Source organism: Micropterus salmoides, unplaced genomic scaffold (assembly GCF_014851395.1).
Source record: "Micropterus salmoides isolate LMB-PRFRI ecotype aquatic unplaced genomic scaffold, ASM1485139v1 Ms_hic_scaffold_9, whole genome shotgun sequence".
Taxonomy (NCBI): Eukaryota; Metazoa; Chordata; class Actinopteri; order Centrarchiformes; family Centrarchidae; genus Micropterus; species Micropterus salmoides.
In genome coordinates, this window is record NW_024044681.1 from 33,683,664 (window position 1) to 33,701,498 (window position 17,835).

The 17,835-nt window shown below is 39.4% G+C and overlaps 1 protein-coding gene across 3 annotated transcripts; it reads right to left on the bottom strand.

Moving 5' to 3' along the window:
- Positions 1-1,019: 1,019 nt before the first annotated feature.
- Positions 1,020-15,914, bottom strand: hnrnpl (heterogeneous nuclear ribonucleoprotein L). Of its 3 annotated transcripts, none has more exons than XM_038708463.1 (14): positions 15,768-15,862; positions 15,144-15,262; positions 9,791-10,028; positions 9,152-9,237; positions 8,795-8,891; positions 8,613-8,685; positions 3,806-3,841; positions 3,470-3,538; positions 3,126-3,376; positions 2,563-2,684; positions 2,241-2,442; positions 2,090-2,147; positions 1,552-1,647; positions 1,020-1,418 (listed from the first exon to the last, which is right to left on the bottom strand). In XM_038708463.1, the coding sequence occupies exons 1-14, from the start codon at positions 15,849-15,851 to the stop codon at positions 1,360-1,362; spliced, it is 1,590 nt and encodes a 529-aa protein (XP_038564391.1). In that variant the 5' UTR covers positions 15,852-15,862; the 3' UTR covers positions 1,020-1,359. The 3 variants fall into 3 exon arrangements, with proteins under 3 accessions (XP_038564391.1, XP_038564393.1, XP_038564392.1); XM_038708465.1 differs by having other exon boundaries at positions 1,360-1,418; positions 15,122-15,262; positions 15,768-15,914; XM_038708464.1 differs by lacking the exon at positions 3,806-3,841 and having other exon boundaries at positions 1,360-1,418; positions 15,768-15,864.
- Positions 15,915-17,835: the final 1,921 nt, after the last annotated feature.

Consider the following 17,835-nt stretch of genomic DNA (forward strand, 5'->3'; position numbering starts at 1 on the left):
AATTGCACGCACCTCCAAATAATGCTTTTAAACGCTATAATATCCTTTGTGGGGTTCCTCAATGATGATAAATGATTCTAAGTATATAGTCTATTCTATGAACGTTTAGAGTCGTTCATATTTTATTACACACAGTAGATGTAGCAGTAGATGTAGCATTCATTGAAATTCAGCAAAAATATGCGGTGATAAGCCCGTTTGATCAGTGTGCAGAACTCAGCAGAAACAGATGATCAGACGAGTTACAAGTTCGAGATTTTATTCAGATGGAAGTGTTTCCATCTCCCATTTAGCGCATTTACTCTTTTTCGACAAAGGCAAAAACCACCTCAAGCGAAATTTGCAGTTTCCATCAACCTTTTCTAATGAGATATTTAAAAATGCGCATTAAAAAACGTTGTTTCCATCCATCGACTGCTACAGTCTACGGTTATAACGCAACAATAACTTACATCCTACTCTTCCAAAGCTGTCTGCTGCATCTCATGGCCTTTATCAGCAGGCATGTCAAAGCGCCACGAGATGCGGCTGAAAGCTCCAGAAATGATCTAGTGAGTTAATACTTTATTGTCAAACTAGTATAAAGCATTAAGGTGAAAGAATGAACATTCAAGTTCTTTAACAAATTTGTTTATGTACGCGCGCCTTTTGTTGTCAACATACCACTTGTTCTTTAGAAAATTGCATTACATTTTTCCCCATTGTTAAGCAGTAAATATTAGATTTGGAGAAACTTCAAGCTACACCACAATGAATGCATGCAGCCACTGTGATAGTTAGACATTACTTCTCTCCAGTGAATGTATTTTGGATTTGCTGCTAATAACCTACAGAACCTAAAGAATTATCGGGTTTTAAATATTTTAGCACAAGTGAATACAAACCGTAATAAAAACAATTATACAGTGTAGGTGTGTATACTGAGTATATGTAATTACTAAAGATTATGCTTCACAATCACAGTGTCCATGAATGGACATGGATGTTTACCTCAAATCAAGAAAATCTGAAAAATACAATTCAAACCATCTCTGAAGACTGGTCAGCAGTATTCACATCATGACTTGTGTAATGTTCACTTTATTTAAAAACCAACAACAGAGCTCCACATTTAAATGTTATTTCAGGATTGTGAGGGGTTATTCAAATCTAGTGTTGTGAATGTACAAAATAAACAACTCATTGAAAAACCTGGTAAAGGTAAAATAAATCATACAAAATCATAGTTCAAGTGTTCTAACTCACATCAATCCTAGTTTCTGTCAGTACGGACTGGATGTTTTAATGGGACGTGGCAACAGAACTACAGAATACTATATAAACACACAAAACATTAAAAATAGTTGGAGGGGAGAATATTTAGTTGGCATGGTGTGTGGTTGAGAAACACAACTTCAGTGTATAAGGGTAAGGCCCACCTGTAAGAGAAAAGAAAGAAGAGAAAAACATACATTTTAAAAATAACATTATGAAGGCTTTCATTTGTACAATAAAGCAGGCCAGCTTTTAAAAACCCAAGCTGGTAGCTAATGTAACAAGATGAGAACCTACTAGGGTTTTTCATCTGGTAATGGTTCATCATAGCTAGGGCTTCCATGGCATCATTGATGGATTCCCACTCCAGAAGGCCAGATGAACTTCGCTCACCTTTTGTGCCACATGAGATGACCAATTAGATTTTCATAATAGACAATACTAAACTGTGTGTTGCATTAAACTAAAAGAACTGCATGTGTTAAGATCTCTCACTAATCTACTCGAAGAAGCCACTAAACAGCTGCAGCAAAGCAAAAATAGAAATATCTAAAATCACAAATGTGTTTTAACTCAAGTAAACAAACTAACAAATTCAACTACATTGAGAATTATAGTTTTTTCAAACATTTAATTTTACTTCACTTTCACCAACATGTTTCTTTCCCTTCCAAATTCAACAGATTTATACACATGAGAAATAAATTTAGATCCCATTCTTGAATTATCTAGTTAGCAAAGAACACCTGGAACAAACGTGATTTATTTATAGACTTTTTTTGTAGAGCACACTTCAACGAAACCAGTTTATATGACTGGCCAAGCTGTAACTCACTCTTTCCGGTGAAAAGTTTAACACTTGCGGGGCTTTTAATTCCGAGTTCATCGCAGACCTGAAGGGAAAGACCAGTTTTAGTGAAAATCTGAGGTGGTGATTTGTAGAAAAATGAAGGCTTCACAAAACGAACCCTGGTGACTTTTTTTACCTGGTTGAAGATCTCCACAGAGATGTCGGGCTGTGCGTTAAAGAAGTGTAAGACGTTGCTGGGGTGCTGGATTCGGTTCTTGGCTGCCTGCTCTGGGGAGGTGAAGCGGTTGTTGCGGGATCCATGGAAATCTTTGAAACTGCTGGTGTTGTCATCTAACTGGTAGCACTGTCCTGGCACAATAGCCTGCTGCTTGGACACACTGCCAAGGAAAGAGGGCCAGATGTCTTACATCTGTATATCTAGCTCTGCATTCTGCATCTTTTTCTTTTTGACAGTCTACTCTAATGCTCCGTAATGGTTTGGGGCCAGCTGCTCTTACCAAACATTGAGTTTCTGTCCGAAAAGGAAGTTGTTGTTGAGGTGAGTGATTGCCCTGTCCACAGAGTAACAATCTCCCATCTCCACCATTGCGGCTCCAGGCTTACTCTTCATGAACTTAATCTAAAGAAAGAAAATATCCATCTGACTCAAACAACAGTAGGAACAGTAGGAAACTCTGCTGCTTTTTTCCCCACCAGTTAACCTGTCAGTTTCTTGGTTCCCAGTCTTCAATGTCTTCAATTTGCCTGTGTTGTCTGACAGTCTAAAACCTTAAGATATTAAATTTACTGTCATCTATGACAAAGAAAAACAAAAAATTGTTTTGCATTTTCTAAAAATATTTCTTGAATGATTTATTGATCATATAAATAGTTCACAAACTTTTCTTAATTGACTAATCGTCCTGCAGGAAACATTTGTAATGAGTGGTGAAAATTGTTCTCACAGTTATCACTATCAAACCAATTCACTCAATTTGACTTTTTGAAAGTAGAGGACGCAGCCATCACGTGTCTAATGACTAATGCTCCAAAAGTGTTTGGTTAGCTTCACTTCACTCACCCTCTCTACATTTCCATAGAGGCAGAAGATGTTGAAGACTTTGTCAGCGTTGATCTTAGAGGGCTCAAGGCCATATACCATAAGAACTGGGGAGTCAGCGTGAGGACCGTACTCAGGGGGTGGTGGCCCATATCCAGGGCCATAGCGCTGGCTACCACGACCACGCCCAGCTATACCTGGACCCATGCGGTGAGGAGGAGGGGGACCGTAGTTGTCGTCATTGTAGCTATGATAACCTCCTTGAGGGCCTCCTGAAATTGAGAGAAAACAGAGGTACAGATACAGTAATGAAATGTGATCCATTCTTCTAAATGTCAGACCAATTTCTTTAATTGGATATTTACCATAATCAGGTGGATGGTCTCCTAAAAGAGCAGGCTGCCTCTGGCGTTTGTTGGGATTGGCATTGGGATCTAAAATTATAAAATAAAAGTTGCCTATCAAACAGCTTCCTTGCTAAGGTATCAAAAAATAGGCCACTGTGTGCTAAGGGACAAGGTTGTGATTGACATGCAACAAAGGGTAAAAAAAAGTCTGCAGGCTCTATTTTGCTTACCTAACACGTGACATAATGGAGATTTTTTAACAGTAGAAATAGTTTTCAGACATTTAAAAGACCTCCTATATCAGCCATCCTAGTACAAACACACACACACACACACACCCACACACACACACACCTTGTGAATTGTTCCAATTGCCTTCACCATCAGCATCTGTGCAGGTACACATATACACATGTCAAATCCAAATTAACATTAAAAAAGTATTAATTTGGCAACACTGTATAAACACACTTCTTAACATCCCAGGCAATTACATGGAATAGAAACATTCAAGGAGAAGATCAGAGAGTAAAATGTTCATCAGTGCAATGAGCAGCACCTGCAGTCTAAGCATGTTTTATTGAAAACTATGGGAACTATACAGTTATTACAAATCAGCGTAAGACACAGGTATAACATTAGCAGTGAATAAACATCAGGGACTTTGACCAGATTACACTGTGGAAGGGAAACAAGTAGAACCCAATTGTAGACTGGCTTAAATTTGTCAGCAGAAAAGTAAGCACTGACATTCTCCATAATGATCCATTTTTGTTGTAAAAAGCTCTACCACAAGCTCCATTCAACAAAACCCAGGGTGAATTCTTTGCATCGATAGCCGCCCATTTTGTAAGTGCCCCTTCCTGAAGTTTAGTAAATCAGCAATCTAGTCATAACAATTAACTAAGAAAACAGCATTTAATGTTCTCATATAAAATAGTTACGTTTCAATAAACATTAAATTCTGGTTATGAACACTGTATACTTCATTTCAGACTATAGTAAGCAGTATATTTAGTATAGATATCAAAATAAATCTAGTTTTCAATCATACCTGTAGACAGTGATTACTTGATCATAACATGTATGAGCCCATTAAAAAACAAAAAACTGCTGTACCCATAAATGTTATGATGCATTTTCCATACATTTCAGCTTACACTATTTTTGGAAGATGCAGCCCTGCCATTATCAAAATAACCACATTATTAAGTAGTGTCATGTCATGGACAGATCCACACTACCATACTGCTAAACTCATCATGGGCTAAAGTCACCAAACATATTTCAACTTATTTCAACCTATCTGTTTTGAATTGCTATTTTGGTTACAGTTAGCTTATGACATATCTATTTCACAATAGTTATAAAAACATTGATTTACTATCCCAAATACAACCTTAACTGTAACCACAACATTTATCTGCAGAATATTTATGATATGCATAGACATTGCAGCTGCACAGTGATATGAACACTGGGAGATTGTGTATTAAATGTCATGAACAGTTCACTGAAACAGATGTGAAGTTAATCATTCTATACCAGTGGCAGCATATAATGGGTCCTTGATTGCAGACTGCTAATTGATTGTGCCATTAGAGATACACACCAATAGGCAATAGAAGGGGCGATCACTGGGACTGGTCACCAAATGGGAACTTTAATTACAAGCGCCATTTCTACAAACTCTTCACACAAAGTGAACAGAAATAAAACTCTTAATGTATCTTTGTTCCATCATACCCTTACTTGAGCAAAGCAAATCTCTGTCATTAGTGTGTCGCCACCAGTTGTGACAACTACCTCAGAACAGTATAAAAACAAAAATCCACATCTGTAAAATAAAAATCTTCCTTCCTTTATAACTGACAATTTGGAAAATCCATATAAACTGCTAACAGAACCAAATTTTACCTAGATAGCAAAGTTAAGAAATTTCCACTTCTGAGTGGTTTCCTTGAACACCAACGTGCTTTGTACACCAACATTAAGTTTTATAATCAAACGGCCATTAATGTAGTAAATTCTCAGAATATTTTAACAATAATTTATTAATAGAAATTTGCCACGAAACATCAGAGCCACTTTTTACTCAAGTCCTACTTGCTGGTGTTACCATATATTGTAGTATTAACATGATGGCTCAACAATTTAACAGTCATGTTGTTTCAGTTTCACAACAACTTTCACCTTCTAACCATCAAGTCACATTATTCATTCATTTCTTAGTACTTACAGCACCTCACATGGAGCATGGGACACAGTGGGCAGGTAGGGGGCAGTCTTCAGCTAGGATGCTACCCGCCAACCTCTTGACTCCAGCCTCAACTCATTCTCCCTCTTCAGTCTTTTCTTCCTTCTTTCCTTTCTTGCATCCCCACCACCAGAGAGAACAAGTACATCCACAGGTCCATGCTAGGTTTGAACTTGCTGTCGGTTTGTTTTGAAAGTTGCTATTAGAGGCTCATTTCCAGCTTACCGTGCTCTGACCACAAAGCAGGACATTTGCACCGTTTGAGAGTGGGCTGTCTGTCCACAGACACACTGAGCCAAACCTGCATCACACGGGAGGCGTTAGAGGCATCACTATGGGCCAGTGCAAAAAAAGGCAAAATGTAACAACGCAGAAACAACACAAGAACAGCAAAGAGAGAAGGAGGGAAATGGGAAGGAAGGTACAGGGGGAAAAAAACAGCAGTCCATAAATGTAGAAAGCTTTAGGAAAGGATTTAATCTGTTTGCCTCTGTGCTTGTATGCTTGATAGGTGTTTGATGCTTGTGTCTTCATAGGCCCCCCCGTGGATATTTCTTCTTGTGTAAAAATGGATGCTCACATGATGCTTGCTTATTTGGTTTATTAGCTTTCAGCCACTTGCAAAGTGAAAAGGCATCTAGTGCTTTGCAATAAGTCATCTGGAATATCTGCGTGACGATGTGCTGTCATGGCAGTTCAGCTGTGTGTTGCCGTGGATATTCAGCTCGTTGTGTTGCGATGTTGTGTTCGGCACAGGAAGGTAGAGATGGGCGATTTTAGCATCTGAGAGAGAGAGAGAGAATGGCCTCTTTTTGTTTACTGCCCCAGTATGTGGTGTCATCTGTTCCCTGGTCGGGCTGAGTGTGTCTGAAAACTCCTCTGTTGCTCCCTGTGGTTGTGTTATGGCAGGCACATCCCAAAGGCTAGGAGGCGGGGCCGCAACGACCACACACCTGACTCCCGCCCTCATCATCAATGTGTTGTGTCAAAAGTGGTGACTCCTCGGGGGTTTGGAGATGAGATGTGCTGCTCTGGTAAAGAGGTGGTGGTAGATGCTTAGCAATCTATCAACATCAGTCTGTGGTGGATATGCGAGGTGTCTGTTTGCGTGGCCTTGGATTATTTCTGTCCCTCAAATTGAAATAGTGGCTACTGTCCACCAGCAAAAATAAAATGGACTCCCGTGTCAGGTGGCGGAGATAGGAGTGATGATGGACTTGGAATAAGGAAGTACTGAGTTGAGGTTGTGTTCCGGTATTTGTTGCCCCACTGTGTCCGATGTATGCCACAGAGCAGATTTACATTAGTTGTGGCTGTGGGTGCTGTTATACTGTAGCTGTAGAAGCCGCTGTGTCTGCTTGCTTGAGGTAAGCCTGAATGAGTTTGCACAGTGAGGACACAAGGAGTACCTCTGGGTTGTAAGGCAGCACAAACTATATGAAAACCTGTATGAAAATTGAAATGTACATGTTGTGGTCCTGGTTGTGTACAAGAGAAACAACTACATCATTTTACAGTGTTTGACAAAAAGAAAAAGACAATCAAAAATGTCCTCCATATAAATAAAGTATCTGTCTGTAATCAGGTTCAAAATCATAGCCAAATTCTATTGCTGACCACACAGAATTGAAGGCAAATATGTAATATTATGAATTGGAGAATTGTCTTCTCATCACACTCCTAACACATTATATATTTGTGAATGTTCTTTTTGCCTACTTGCATTTAGCAGTAAGTGGCGGGTTAAGTTATTTTGCTGGAGGTTTCAGGCATGAAATGATCTTCATTTCTAGATCTTGAATTTTAAACATATTGTTTTAGCATTACATCAACAATACACATATCCAACTTATGCCCACATTATCTGGTATTTGCCAAAGTGAGTCTCAAAACAATACAAATTTGATAGTTTAACAATGTAGATTTGTAATGCGTTTTACATTAAAGGTCCCATGAAATGCCGGATCTGTTGTTCCATCAATGGTTACATGTAAAACATTCCAAATAATTTAATCCATCATTATACTGAAATTACACAAAATCTAAGTGTTTTTTTAAATAACTCATTATGTAGTCATACATAGGCATATGCAAAATCATCTATCCAATAAAAATGTAATCAGAAAGAGATGCCATCCAACATCAGCAGCTACCGTCTCTGCTGATTGTAATGCTGACACCACACAACATGGCTTGGCGCTTAATCCTCAACAATACAGTGACAGTGTTCATTCTGCTTGTTTGTGCTCCACATACCCTCAAACACAGGCCTTCCCGTTGTGAAGTCCAACCCTCGTGCAGAAGTACTTGTACAGTACTTCACAGCTTGTGGAAGGTTTAAGATCTCAGGAGTCATTTCACGGGACCTTTAACCAGAGATGTGCCTAGTGGTCTCACAAGTCAACTCAGCTGGCTAGTGCAATGTCTAATTTAAGCTATGATAAAATCTCCACTATGTTTGAAAGAATGCTTACAGGTGTGATAGTCTCTGTAGGATTTCTGTAGGATTAGAGTAGGCAGGGATGTGAGGTTGTGCAGCTGTGACATGCTCTATAGGGAATGTGAACCTATGTGAAGAACGGTGCACCTGCATATGCTACTGTGACAGGTGCGTTGGGCTTTTTACATGCATGAGCCTGTAATTGAGGTTGGCTGCCCTTGAGGTTGCTCCTCATGCCCTTACTTTAAGCCTGCTGTGTGGCGAGAAAATGAATGAAGACTGTGAAGGCATCACAGGAATACTGCCTCTGAACACTGAGTTGGCAGCATGGTGGAAGAAACAAGTCATCTGTGATCAAAGGCAATACTCCCGGAGGCAGAGAACCCTAACCATCCCATACAGTGGCATGAGAGGAAAAGAGGAAGAAAAAAAGGGGGAAGGAAGGGTTAGGGACTGCATGTTACCTTGGCCACTGAGGTTGGGGTTTGTATAGTCCCACGTGTCCTGGTCATTCTTGAAGACATTGAGGCGTGCTGGCTGCGGAATAGGATTGAATTACAATCAAAACTAGTGTCCTCTCACTAACATCTGATGTTAATAGACATAAACAGGCACAAAGGTTGATTAGACATTGCCATACACTTACCTTGGCATATTCAATCTTAAGAGTGCAGCAACCAGAATAGATGTCTGCCCCATTCAGAGAGGCTTTGGCCCTCTGGGCACTTTGGACCGAATCAAATGTGGCAACAAGTTAAGGTGAGGTCTGATTATATTTCTGTTTGCGCAAGTATAACTAAAACATCAACATACTGTAAAATGACAGTGTATCCAAATGTAAAGGAACATGGCCAATAAAAAAAAAAAGGCATGGTGTCAACGTGAACAAGAGACAATGGAGCTGGGACAGACTATGTCCGTCTGGAAATGCATGTCAACTGGACCATTCTTGAGATGATGCCTGCTCCATCAACACGCTGCAGCACGTCATTAAAAAGGATATTCGACCATGGCCTGAACACCATTCTTTCTGAAGATGACGATCCTCTGTACAGGACCACAGTTGTTACAAATGGTGTAGAGCACATCCTGTAGAGGCACACAGATAAGCTCATATAATACTCCTGATGTAGTAAGCTCACTTTATGCAATAGCACACATATCACGTGACCAAACAGAAAAATTATACTGCTTTGCTGATTGTTAATTTTAAATTGTGAAATTTTTGCTTCTATACAAAAAAAAAGTCAGTGACAAAGTGGAAAGGAAAATTCAAAGTAGTTGTGAAAAGTATATATTACGAAGAAAAATGAAATGAAAAGAAGCTGATTATTTGTATTCTAAAAGCATGCTGATGCAGAAGAATAGGTCTGTATATAAGTGCAGAGGAGATAGAAGGGATACTGTTTGATGGATGTACTGGCTGAAGTTTCTCTAATCAAAGTAGTTTTTCCACACCTTGTAAAAAACAATTAAATCCATCCATAATATTTCAAGAAGCCAGTTTCAATCACAACAGGGTCAAATGTAAAGAAATCTAATGATTGATTCTGTCTGAATTTGTATCCAGTTCAACTCACTACTGAATAAATTATGATGTGACACTAACTGCACGCAAGTTTAGTTTTTATAATCACGTTACCGTGGTGATAGGATAGATGGGGTTTATGATCGTGAGCAGCAGCACATTGTTGACGCTCCGGGTGTCATCTGAGTCTCCTGGCCGGGAGATCTTTTGGCTAGTGGAGTAATTGATGAAGGCAGGGTGGCCTGCAATGTAAACCTGGTTCTCTGCTGCATATGTAACAGCATTGCAGGAGCCATTCATGTCCTCATACTCCACCAGGGCCTGGCGCTTCTTGGGCATCATAACCACATAACTGTAAATAAGTATTTCAAGAAGAAAATTACAGGACCCGTAGGCTGGATTACTGAACCAAGTTTCATTAAAAGCATGAGTCAAATGTTTGAAGTCATTGTCAACTTGGTTGAACTTGCGGTTATGCTGATTCGCCTATAACTAGCTAAATTTAAACCAGCATTATGGCAAGGGTTCCCAGTACTTTTAAAGAGTGCTGCCTCCCAATTCAGATACTTCCGTTAGTACACATACATGTACACTATGTACTTACTTGCATAGTAAATGAATTTCAACAGGGTAGTGTTGTCTTAAATCAAACACAGCGGTTGTGCACTTACCGGAAATGACTATCACAACATTTGACCACTTCTTTTTAATGGAGAAATGCAGAGCTTTATTGCCAACATTTGACCACAATTGTCACCCGCAAAATACGTGCCAGCTTGTTTGCTCAGTTGACTTCAATTAAATTATATTAAAAATTAACACTTTTACTTGATTGTGTGTGCAATCGCAACCACTCCAGCTTCTTCGGCCCCTATTGTCACCAGTTTGAAAATTGGTTGGTGTTGCCTCCCTTTCCGCTACAAAGCCGAGATGGCGACCCTTGAGGATGACAAGTGTGGAGGGTTGTGGCTGGCGAAAAGCCTAGCATCTAGGCTCAACACCAAGATAGTTTACAAAGGATTTGGAAAACTAACCCAGAGTGCTTTTTCTCTGATGTGGTAAAGGTCCCATACTGTAGGAAGTGAAATTTTCCAGATTTTGTATTCTGAACACAGGTCTAGGTGTTTTTTAAATACTGTGTGTTTATACAGTGTTCCTGTGGGGTGTGATGATACACTGAACACACGAGAGGAGACACAATACTGGTGTCACGAGTACAAAACAAGATGATATATTAACACTACTTTATAGAAAATAATGAATGCTGAAATATCTCATTTGGGAGGTCTGGGGACCCCAGAAAAGTTTGAGCATTAAACATTTAATTTCCTGCATTCTGGTGGAAATTTCTGCACCAATTTTTAGAAATAATTTATAGTGGAAATGTTTTTTATTTATGTAAAAGGGAAACAAAAAATTCGGGTGGCAGATGAAAATTAAAAATCTAAAAATATAAGAGAATGGAAAACTTGGCCAAAAAGAAACTGTCAAGAAGTTGTTAAAGTTATTAACTGGTGCTGCACATTTTGGGGTCATTTTATAGTAGCTAAAAAAAAAAAAAACAAGCTAAGTGCAAATTAACTTTTTTCCAAGCATTTTCATTTGTTATTTAAACATTTCTGGTTGCAAGTTATTCAGAACATTTTCAACAAAAGCTTTCAAAAAGTGGTCGGGGCAAAATCATCCATTTCAAAAGTTGGTGGGGTCATGAGTCATGACTCAAACACCACCGATACATTTTTTTCCTGTTTACGTTAGCCTACCGTACATCTAGCCTACTGTGCTGCCTCTGGTCTCCATAAATGAACAATTAGCTTAGCTGATATTATTGGTTAATAACAGTGGCCAAAGTTATAAATGTAAAAACATTACTGTATCTGACAGGACAGTTAATATTGTAAGCTAGCTTACTTATGCCTTACATCAGGCTTGCTGTCCGACGGACAGTTTGCTCGGAAGTTCAGCAGTAACGTCCTCACATGTTCAGCTGTCAGACAGTGTAGCGGACTTGAAAAACAGACCCGTCCTACTCTGTCCCCGATTGTCAGGTTTAGCCATTAGGAGAGAAAGAGATGATTGGTAAGGCATATGCAAAGCTCATATAACCTGTAGATATAACCTACCTACCCCCCCCCCCCCAAAAAAATGTATTTCTCATCAGATCTGCACAAATCAAAGGTGACCCATTTTGGTTTCAAAACGGCAAATTTCGCAAAAAGGTGAGGAGTTTGCATGCCTGACTGTGAAAGTATCAAAACAATCAATGGAGAAATGCACACAGCCCGTGTTCAGCAACTGTGCCTTAAAACGAGCCGTCGGGACTTCTGTTTGGTTGTGATGTCACAACTATACAGTCTCCTCCCTCAGCCACGCACCAATCACAGCCCTCTCTGACCCACCATTCAACGTTTTTTGTTGTCATTTTAACTTTATTAACAACATAAAACCAAGCAATCATTCTGTCGCTGAGCTAGAGCTGGACGTTGTTAAATATTTCCCTCTAATGTCCTCCAGCTGCTCTCTCAACTCTCGTTTTTTGGAGTTTGCTCATGGACAGATAGCTTTACTTGTTGCTAAAGTAAATGCTACCTACTGCTAACTGTAGCGGTCATTATTAGTCGACACAGTCCAGACTGCGAGCTCGGCGCACTGGTGCTCCCAAGCTAATGTACTAGAGTAATAAAGTAGGTGTAAACACAAACACAACCTTGGTCTTCGATGCTCCCAGCCCAGTTAGGGTCAGCTAACAGGATGACTAGCTGCACGGCAGCTACAGTTAGCACTAGTTAGTAAAGTAACTAAGGTTGAGCGATCGTCTGCATCATTTAGTCAGTACTGCTCTGCCACGAGCAGTTGGAAAATATTTTCTACATAAAATCTGTTCCAGTTTCACAAAAATCTGTGAATAAAGTAATAAAGTTGTGTTTTTTACTGTTATCAGTGAAAACTGCCCCCAGAAACACTATACTCCAGCAGCATCTATTGGTTTTCCAATCCAATTCTCGTGTCATTTGTGGTCTGACAAACAGTAAATTCATCAAATTCAGTGCCCCGGAATCAGCCGGTTTTCAGCTTCATCAGCCATGGCCACTGCCTGGGGCCGATCAGTGTCACATATCCAATCCTGTGCCAGCCGCATTTACACAATTTACATGCAGTACGGTGTTTCACGTCATGTGTCAATGATACAGACATGTAGTCAGCGTGGAATTTCTTCACCGTGAGAAAATAAGACAAAAAGCTTGCGATTTGAAATACTTGTATGGCCAAAATAAGCTGTCCCCACAGACTTTATTTGGGCTGACCGTTAAAACACAGAGAGACATTATCTGGTATTACGTTACACGCGGACACAGTGGATATTTTAAAGCAACAATGAACACACCTGTTGGTGCAGGTGCTATTCAGTACCACATCGGTTTCGATCATTTTGATAAGCTACTTCAGTAACAACAAACATCCTCCACAGGCGGTTCACCTGCTGCTGAAAATGGAATCACAGGTGGAAAAATCCAAAATGCCAGTTGTGTTTTTTGGGTGACTTTAAAAACACACTGCTGTTGAAAAAAGTCAACAGAGTAGACACATAGCATTAATAAAGGAAAAGCAAGGTGAGCAGCGGTTAAAGCGGTTTGTGAGTAAACACTAAATTAAGGTGGAGAAGGAAAATAGTGAGATAAGAAAGCACCAACTAGAAATAGGATACTGGACATTCTAACTTTGATACATTACCTTGAAAAATATCGATATTCTATACTATCTTCAATACCACGGGGGAAAATTGACACAACATTGATTAAATAACTATAAATATACAATTATCAACTTATCTTAGTAAGTTAAAGTTAATAGTACTGGGTGTCAGGCAGAACAGCATAAGTTAATTTAGCTTAGTTTTAAGATTTATAAATTTCTGTTGGGCAAACAGCAGGACAACTATCTTATCAACAACAGTTTACTGGGCCATCTTGTTTATATACTTTAGTGATTTTGAAAGGGAGGACGTCTCCAACTTCTCGTGTGTCGGTCCTGCAGAGGCTTTGCTCTTTTGTTTGCAATGCTCTGGACCGTATGGGCTTGCTTGTATCCTTTGCTAGCATCCAATCACAAATGACTACTCACAGCACAGTAGGGCCAGACTTGTCAAACCTCTGGCAGAAAAAAAACGCTATTCAAACGAAGAGAATGAGACGAGAAGAAAGCGTTGTGAGTGACAGGAGGCGGGGCTGTGTGGGCACTGCAGCGGTGTGTGTCTGAAAATATTCAGAATCGATATGTATCAAAAACAAACAAAAAAATTATATTTTTGACAACACTAAACCCCACGACACTTTTTGAGTCCTGATACCGATCCAGTGTAAAATTAATAAAAAGCTATATTCTTCAGTGTGAGGAAGAGACTGGGAGCCATTCTTTTATATTTGTAAGTTAACATCAGGCTTGACTTAACCATTACTTCTTAACTTTGGAAAACAAAACGGTTGGTTGTGTTCTGTTTTGCAGTGCTACCACCACCCCTCAAAAGATGTGCTTTTGTAGAACTTGTTGGAACTAGCAAGCATAAAATATTTCCAAACTTGCTCTCCTAGCAAAATGTTCAGACCTACCGGTGCCCTGCGGACGCATCGCGTAGTACGTGCGTAACTGAACTGAATAGATCGGCTCCCTTGTTACAGATATCCTTTCAAGCTATTGAAGTCAGTATCAGGCCGATATCTGATATCAGTATCGGATAGGTGCATCTCTATGGGGAAACATTGTTTTCTGTTGGAACCTAATAAAGAAAAGTTACTGTCAATTCCATTTTAGAAATATATATAGTCTTAGAAAGAAATAAAATAGGAAAGTCAGACTTTTAAAGAATCGGAATCCACCAAGAAAATACATTTTGGTGGATACATTTTATTTATTTGGTCTGATAACATTTGGAAAGTCTAGAAAAGCCGCACAAGTAAATCATCTGCGTCACTGAGCAGCTTTCATAGGAATTAACGGATTCATGCATCCAAAGCTGTATCCAGCTTTTTTAATACGTCCATGGTTTTAGCACTGCGCTAGCTAGTTGCTCGGCAGACTTCTGGAAGTTGGCCAATCAGAACAAGTTTTTACGGAGATGGGGCCTTAAATGTGAAGTGTGCAGACAAGAGGGTAAATAGAGGTGCTGCAGCAATGGACAATATGAGAAAAATAATGGAGTTTTTAAACATTAAAGCACATGCACATTTTCTAGTAGACATCCATAATTAAAGTATGAACCTGTAAATTAGCATAATGTGGGACCTTTAAGTCCGACACTTGCTTGACAAGATGACAGTGGATCAGGACTGTGTCTGTGAGTACCTTCACGAGGTTATTATGAATGTTCACACATCAGGGCCCATGAAACCTGCAGCATGAGAATAACTGAAGAATACAGAATATACTGACAGCACGTTAGACACACACCGTCTTAGCTGTCTGTTAGTACCTGATGGCCCCAAACTCCTGCAGGGCCTCCACCAGGTCAGCCTCCATGATACCGTCCACCAAGCCCCTGATGTGCACCACTGGGGAGGGTAGCGGTTTATGAGGGTCATCGTAGCTCTCCTGAAAACCAAGCACACAATGATGCTTGTGGGGTCAGTAAATATGTCCACCGCTGCTGGAAAAGGGATGGAGCAGCAGACCGGAAGAGATGAGTAACTTAACGTTAGCGTCAAACGGCAGCCCCAGTCAGTGAGTCTTAGAAAATAAAAAACCGTTATAGCTTTGGAGATTAGCGCCAGTAACCCTAACTAACGTTCACATAGACGTTAAACACTGGCATAACAACGGCCAGTTAGTTGTGTTAATTTTCATGTTTTTATCATTACATAAAAAGGCAGTTATATGTCGTTGAGTGGCTATTTAACGTTAACTGTAAGTTAAGCCTTATAACGTTAACGTTACCGTTGTTCTAGCTAACGTTAACCCTAAACCTGACCAAAGTCGCGTTGACGTGAAATGGTTTGCTTCAGATAGCTACTTAGCGTCTCCTCTCTTAGAAAAGCAAAACCTAACACATGTTAGCATAGTAAAACTTCATCTACCAAGGCAAGCAGGAAACCCTCACCGTTGTCATTCCTCCGTCCTCAGTTTTCTGTCGTTTCGTTGCTCTGCCGCCTTCTCCGTAGTATCGGCCCGCAGCAGCAGCCATGTTGTCCTGTCCCCTGTGCCGGACTACTGCTGCATTCATGTTGTGTGGGAAAAACGGATTGTTTATACAGCTGAAAGAAATGATTCAGTTTAGTTAGGTGTTTGAAGCTGTAAACACGTCCTGATTTAAACGTTCAGGAGTTGTTCTTAAAATCACTTTTTTTTCCTGTAGTTTGGACAAATATTCAAACAATTATACATTTTCTACACATAAATGTCTATCCTCCAAATAAAACGTTGTGGTCACGGACAGGGCTTTGATCACAGCAACCTTATGATATGACAACCAGTGCGACTTATTTAGATCAGGGTTCTCAAATGTTTTATCTCTCATGAAGGGTGATGAATAGATAGATTCCCTAAAGAAGTGCATTGTGTGCCCTCATAACATAGAATGCAGCGGCAAAGCGTCAGACGTTACTATTGGTCACTTTACCTTGTCAATCATTATTTGTGTCCTCTGATGGGGTTAAGGGTTAAACTAAAAACGTCTTTGGTTAAACCTTTTACTGATAGGAATTTTGGCCCTTGAATGGAGCTGGATCTTTACAGGATCAGACACTCTGTCTACATTAAAATATTCATAGTCATATTAATGGTTAAAAAGTGGGTTATGTTAAGAATAACTATCGTAGTTCTATAACAAAAATAACACCCTAATTATAGTATTGTTATAAGTAATCAAACAACTCTATACAGATACAGTATATTTCAATCATTGTTATGATATAATATAAAACAAAAATATTTCTGTTCAAAAGTGTACTTTGTTCATTTTCATGCATTTTTTTTCTGCGAGGGGCAGGGCTCTCAGAGGGAGCTGGCTCCTATATACACTGAGAATTTACTGACAAACACATCACTAAAACATTTTGATTAGTCCTAGCACAAAGAACACTGCTAACCCGTGGCAAACCTGTCACTCATAAAATTAAACACTAACCTTAACAGCATTCCTTTCACTTGACTCAATCCTTCCCAACCAGAACTCCATGATAGAGTTTACATAAGCTTGGATGTTTTCCCAATATGCTCATATGTCTTTTTCCCTACTGTATTATATTACAATTATTATATACAAAATAATCTTTTAAAGGTCTATCTCTCTAGGGATCCTTTCCACTATGTTTCCAGACAATAATAACAATCTAAGCCTGTCAGTGGCAAAAACAAGCTCTTCATTGGACGTATTTTGACTAGGATTGATAAATGTAGTGGTGAGATTTGAGGGATAGGACAGAGTAAGGAGAGTTCGTCTAACAAAAAATATTACAGGACAAGTTTGAGAAGTGAAGTATGTGAGAGTTTTGGGAGATGGAATCTTGCCTATATGGTGCAACTTGTGCAGATGGAGAAGGTAAATAAAATGAGGGGTGTTTGGAAAGTATCCGAGGTAGTAAGAGTGGGGGAGCAGAGGGTCAGTGAGTGCAAGGGTGTATTTTCTGGATGACCTCTTATAGTTAGTATGAACTGACTGGTGGAGAACTTGAGGATGTCGAATAGTTAGAAGTGCCAAAAGAATGACAATTCCAAGCTGAGAAATAGACCAAGACTGAGACCATTTTGATATGTCATGAGCATGTGTCAACAGTGTTTGTGTAATTACTCTACAAATGTCCCTCACTGCAGGTTCAGACATTGGATTACCATATCAGGTAGTGATTTGATCACTGTCTTATATGCATGATTGGTGTTATTGTGTAGCTATGGTCTTCCTCCACAAAAATGACTCAGACATCTGTTTTGGGGCCATGTTGTTCAGTCTTACTTTTTCCATGTTAACACACTTAATGAGATTTGATGGAAGTAGGCTAACTGATTTTTATCCTTTTAAGAATACTGAAGCTGCTATCCACATGTTTTCTTGGATACACAATCCTAAAATATCTTCTATAACATGAAACAGAATTTAAGAGCATATATGGATTTAATTCAATGTGCTCCTAATCAGAACAAATGCTCCCAATGACAAACATCGTGGTATT

What these genes read in the sequence shown, in the direction of transcription:
- hnrnpl (XM_038708463.1), bottom strand. Translation starts at nt 15,851, where the DNA reads ATGGCTGCTGCTGCGGGCCGATACTACGGAGAAGGCGGCAGAGCAACG. An exon ending in TCTATGGAAATGTAGAGAGG is followed by an intron (nt 2,685 to 3,125) that starts GTGAGTGAAGTG and finishes TTCTTTCTTTAG; the next exon opens with ATTAAGTTCATGAAGAGTAA. An exon ending in CTGTGGAGATCTTCAACCAG is followed by an intron (nt 2,148 to 2,240) that starts GTAAAAAAAGTC and finishes CTTTCCCTTCAG; the next exon opens with GTCTGCGATGAACTCGGAAT.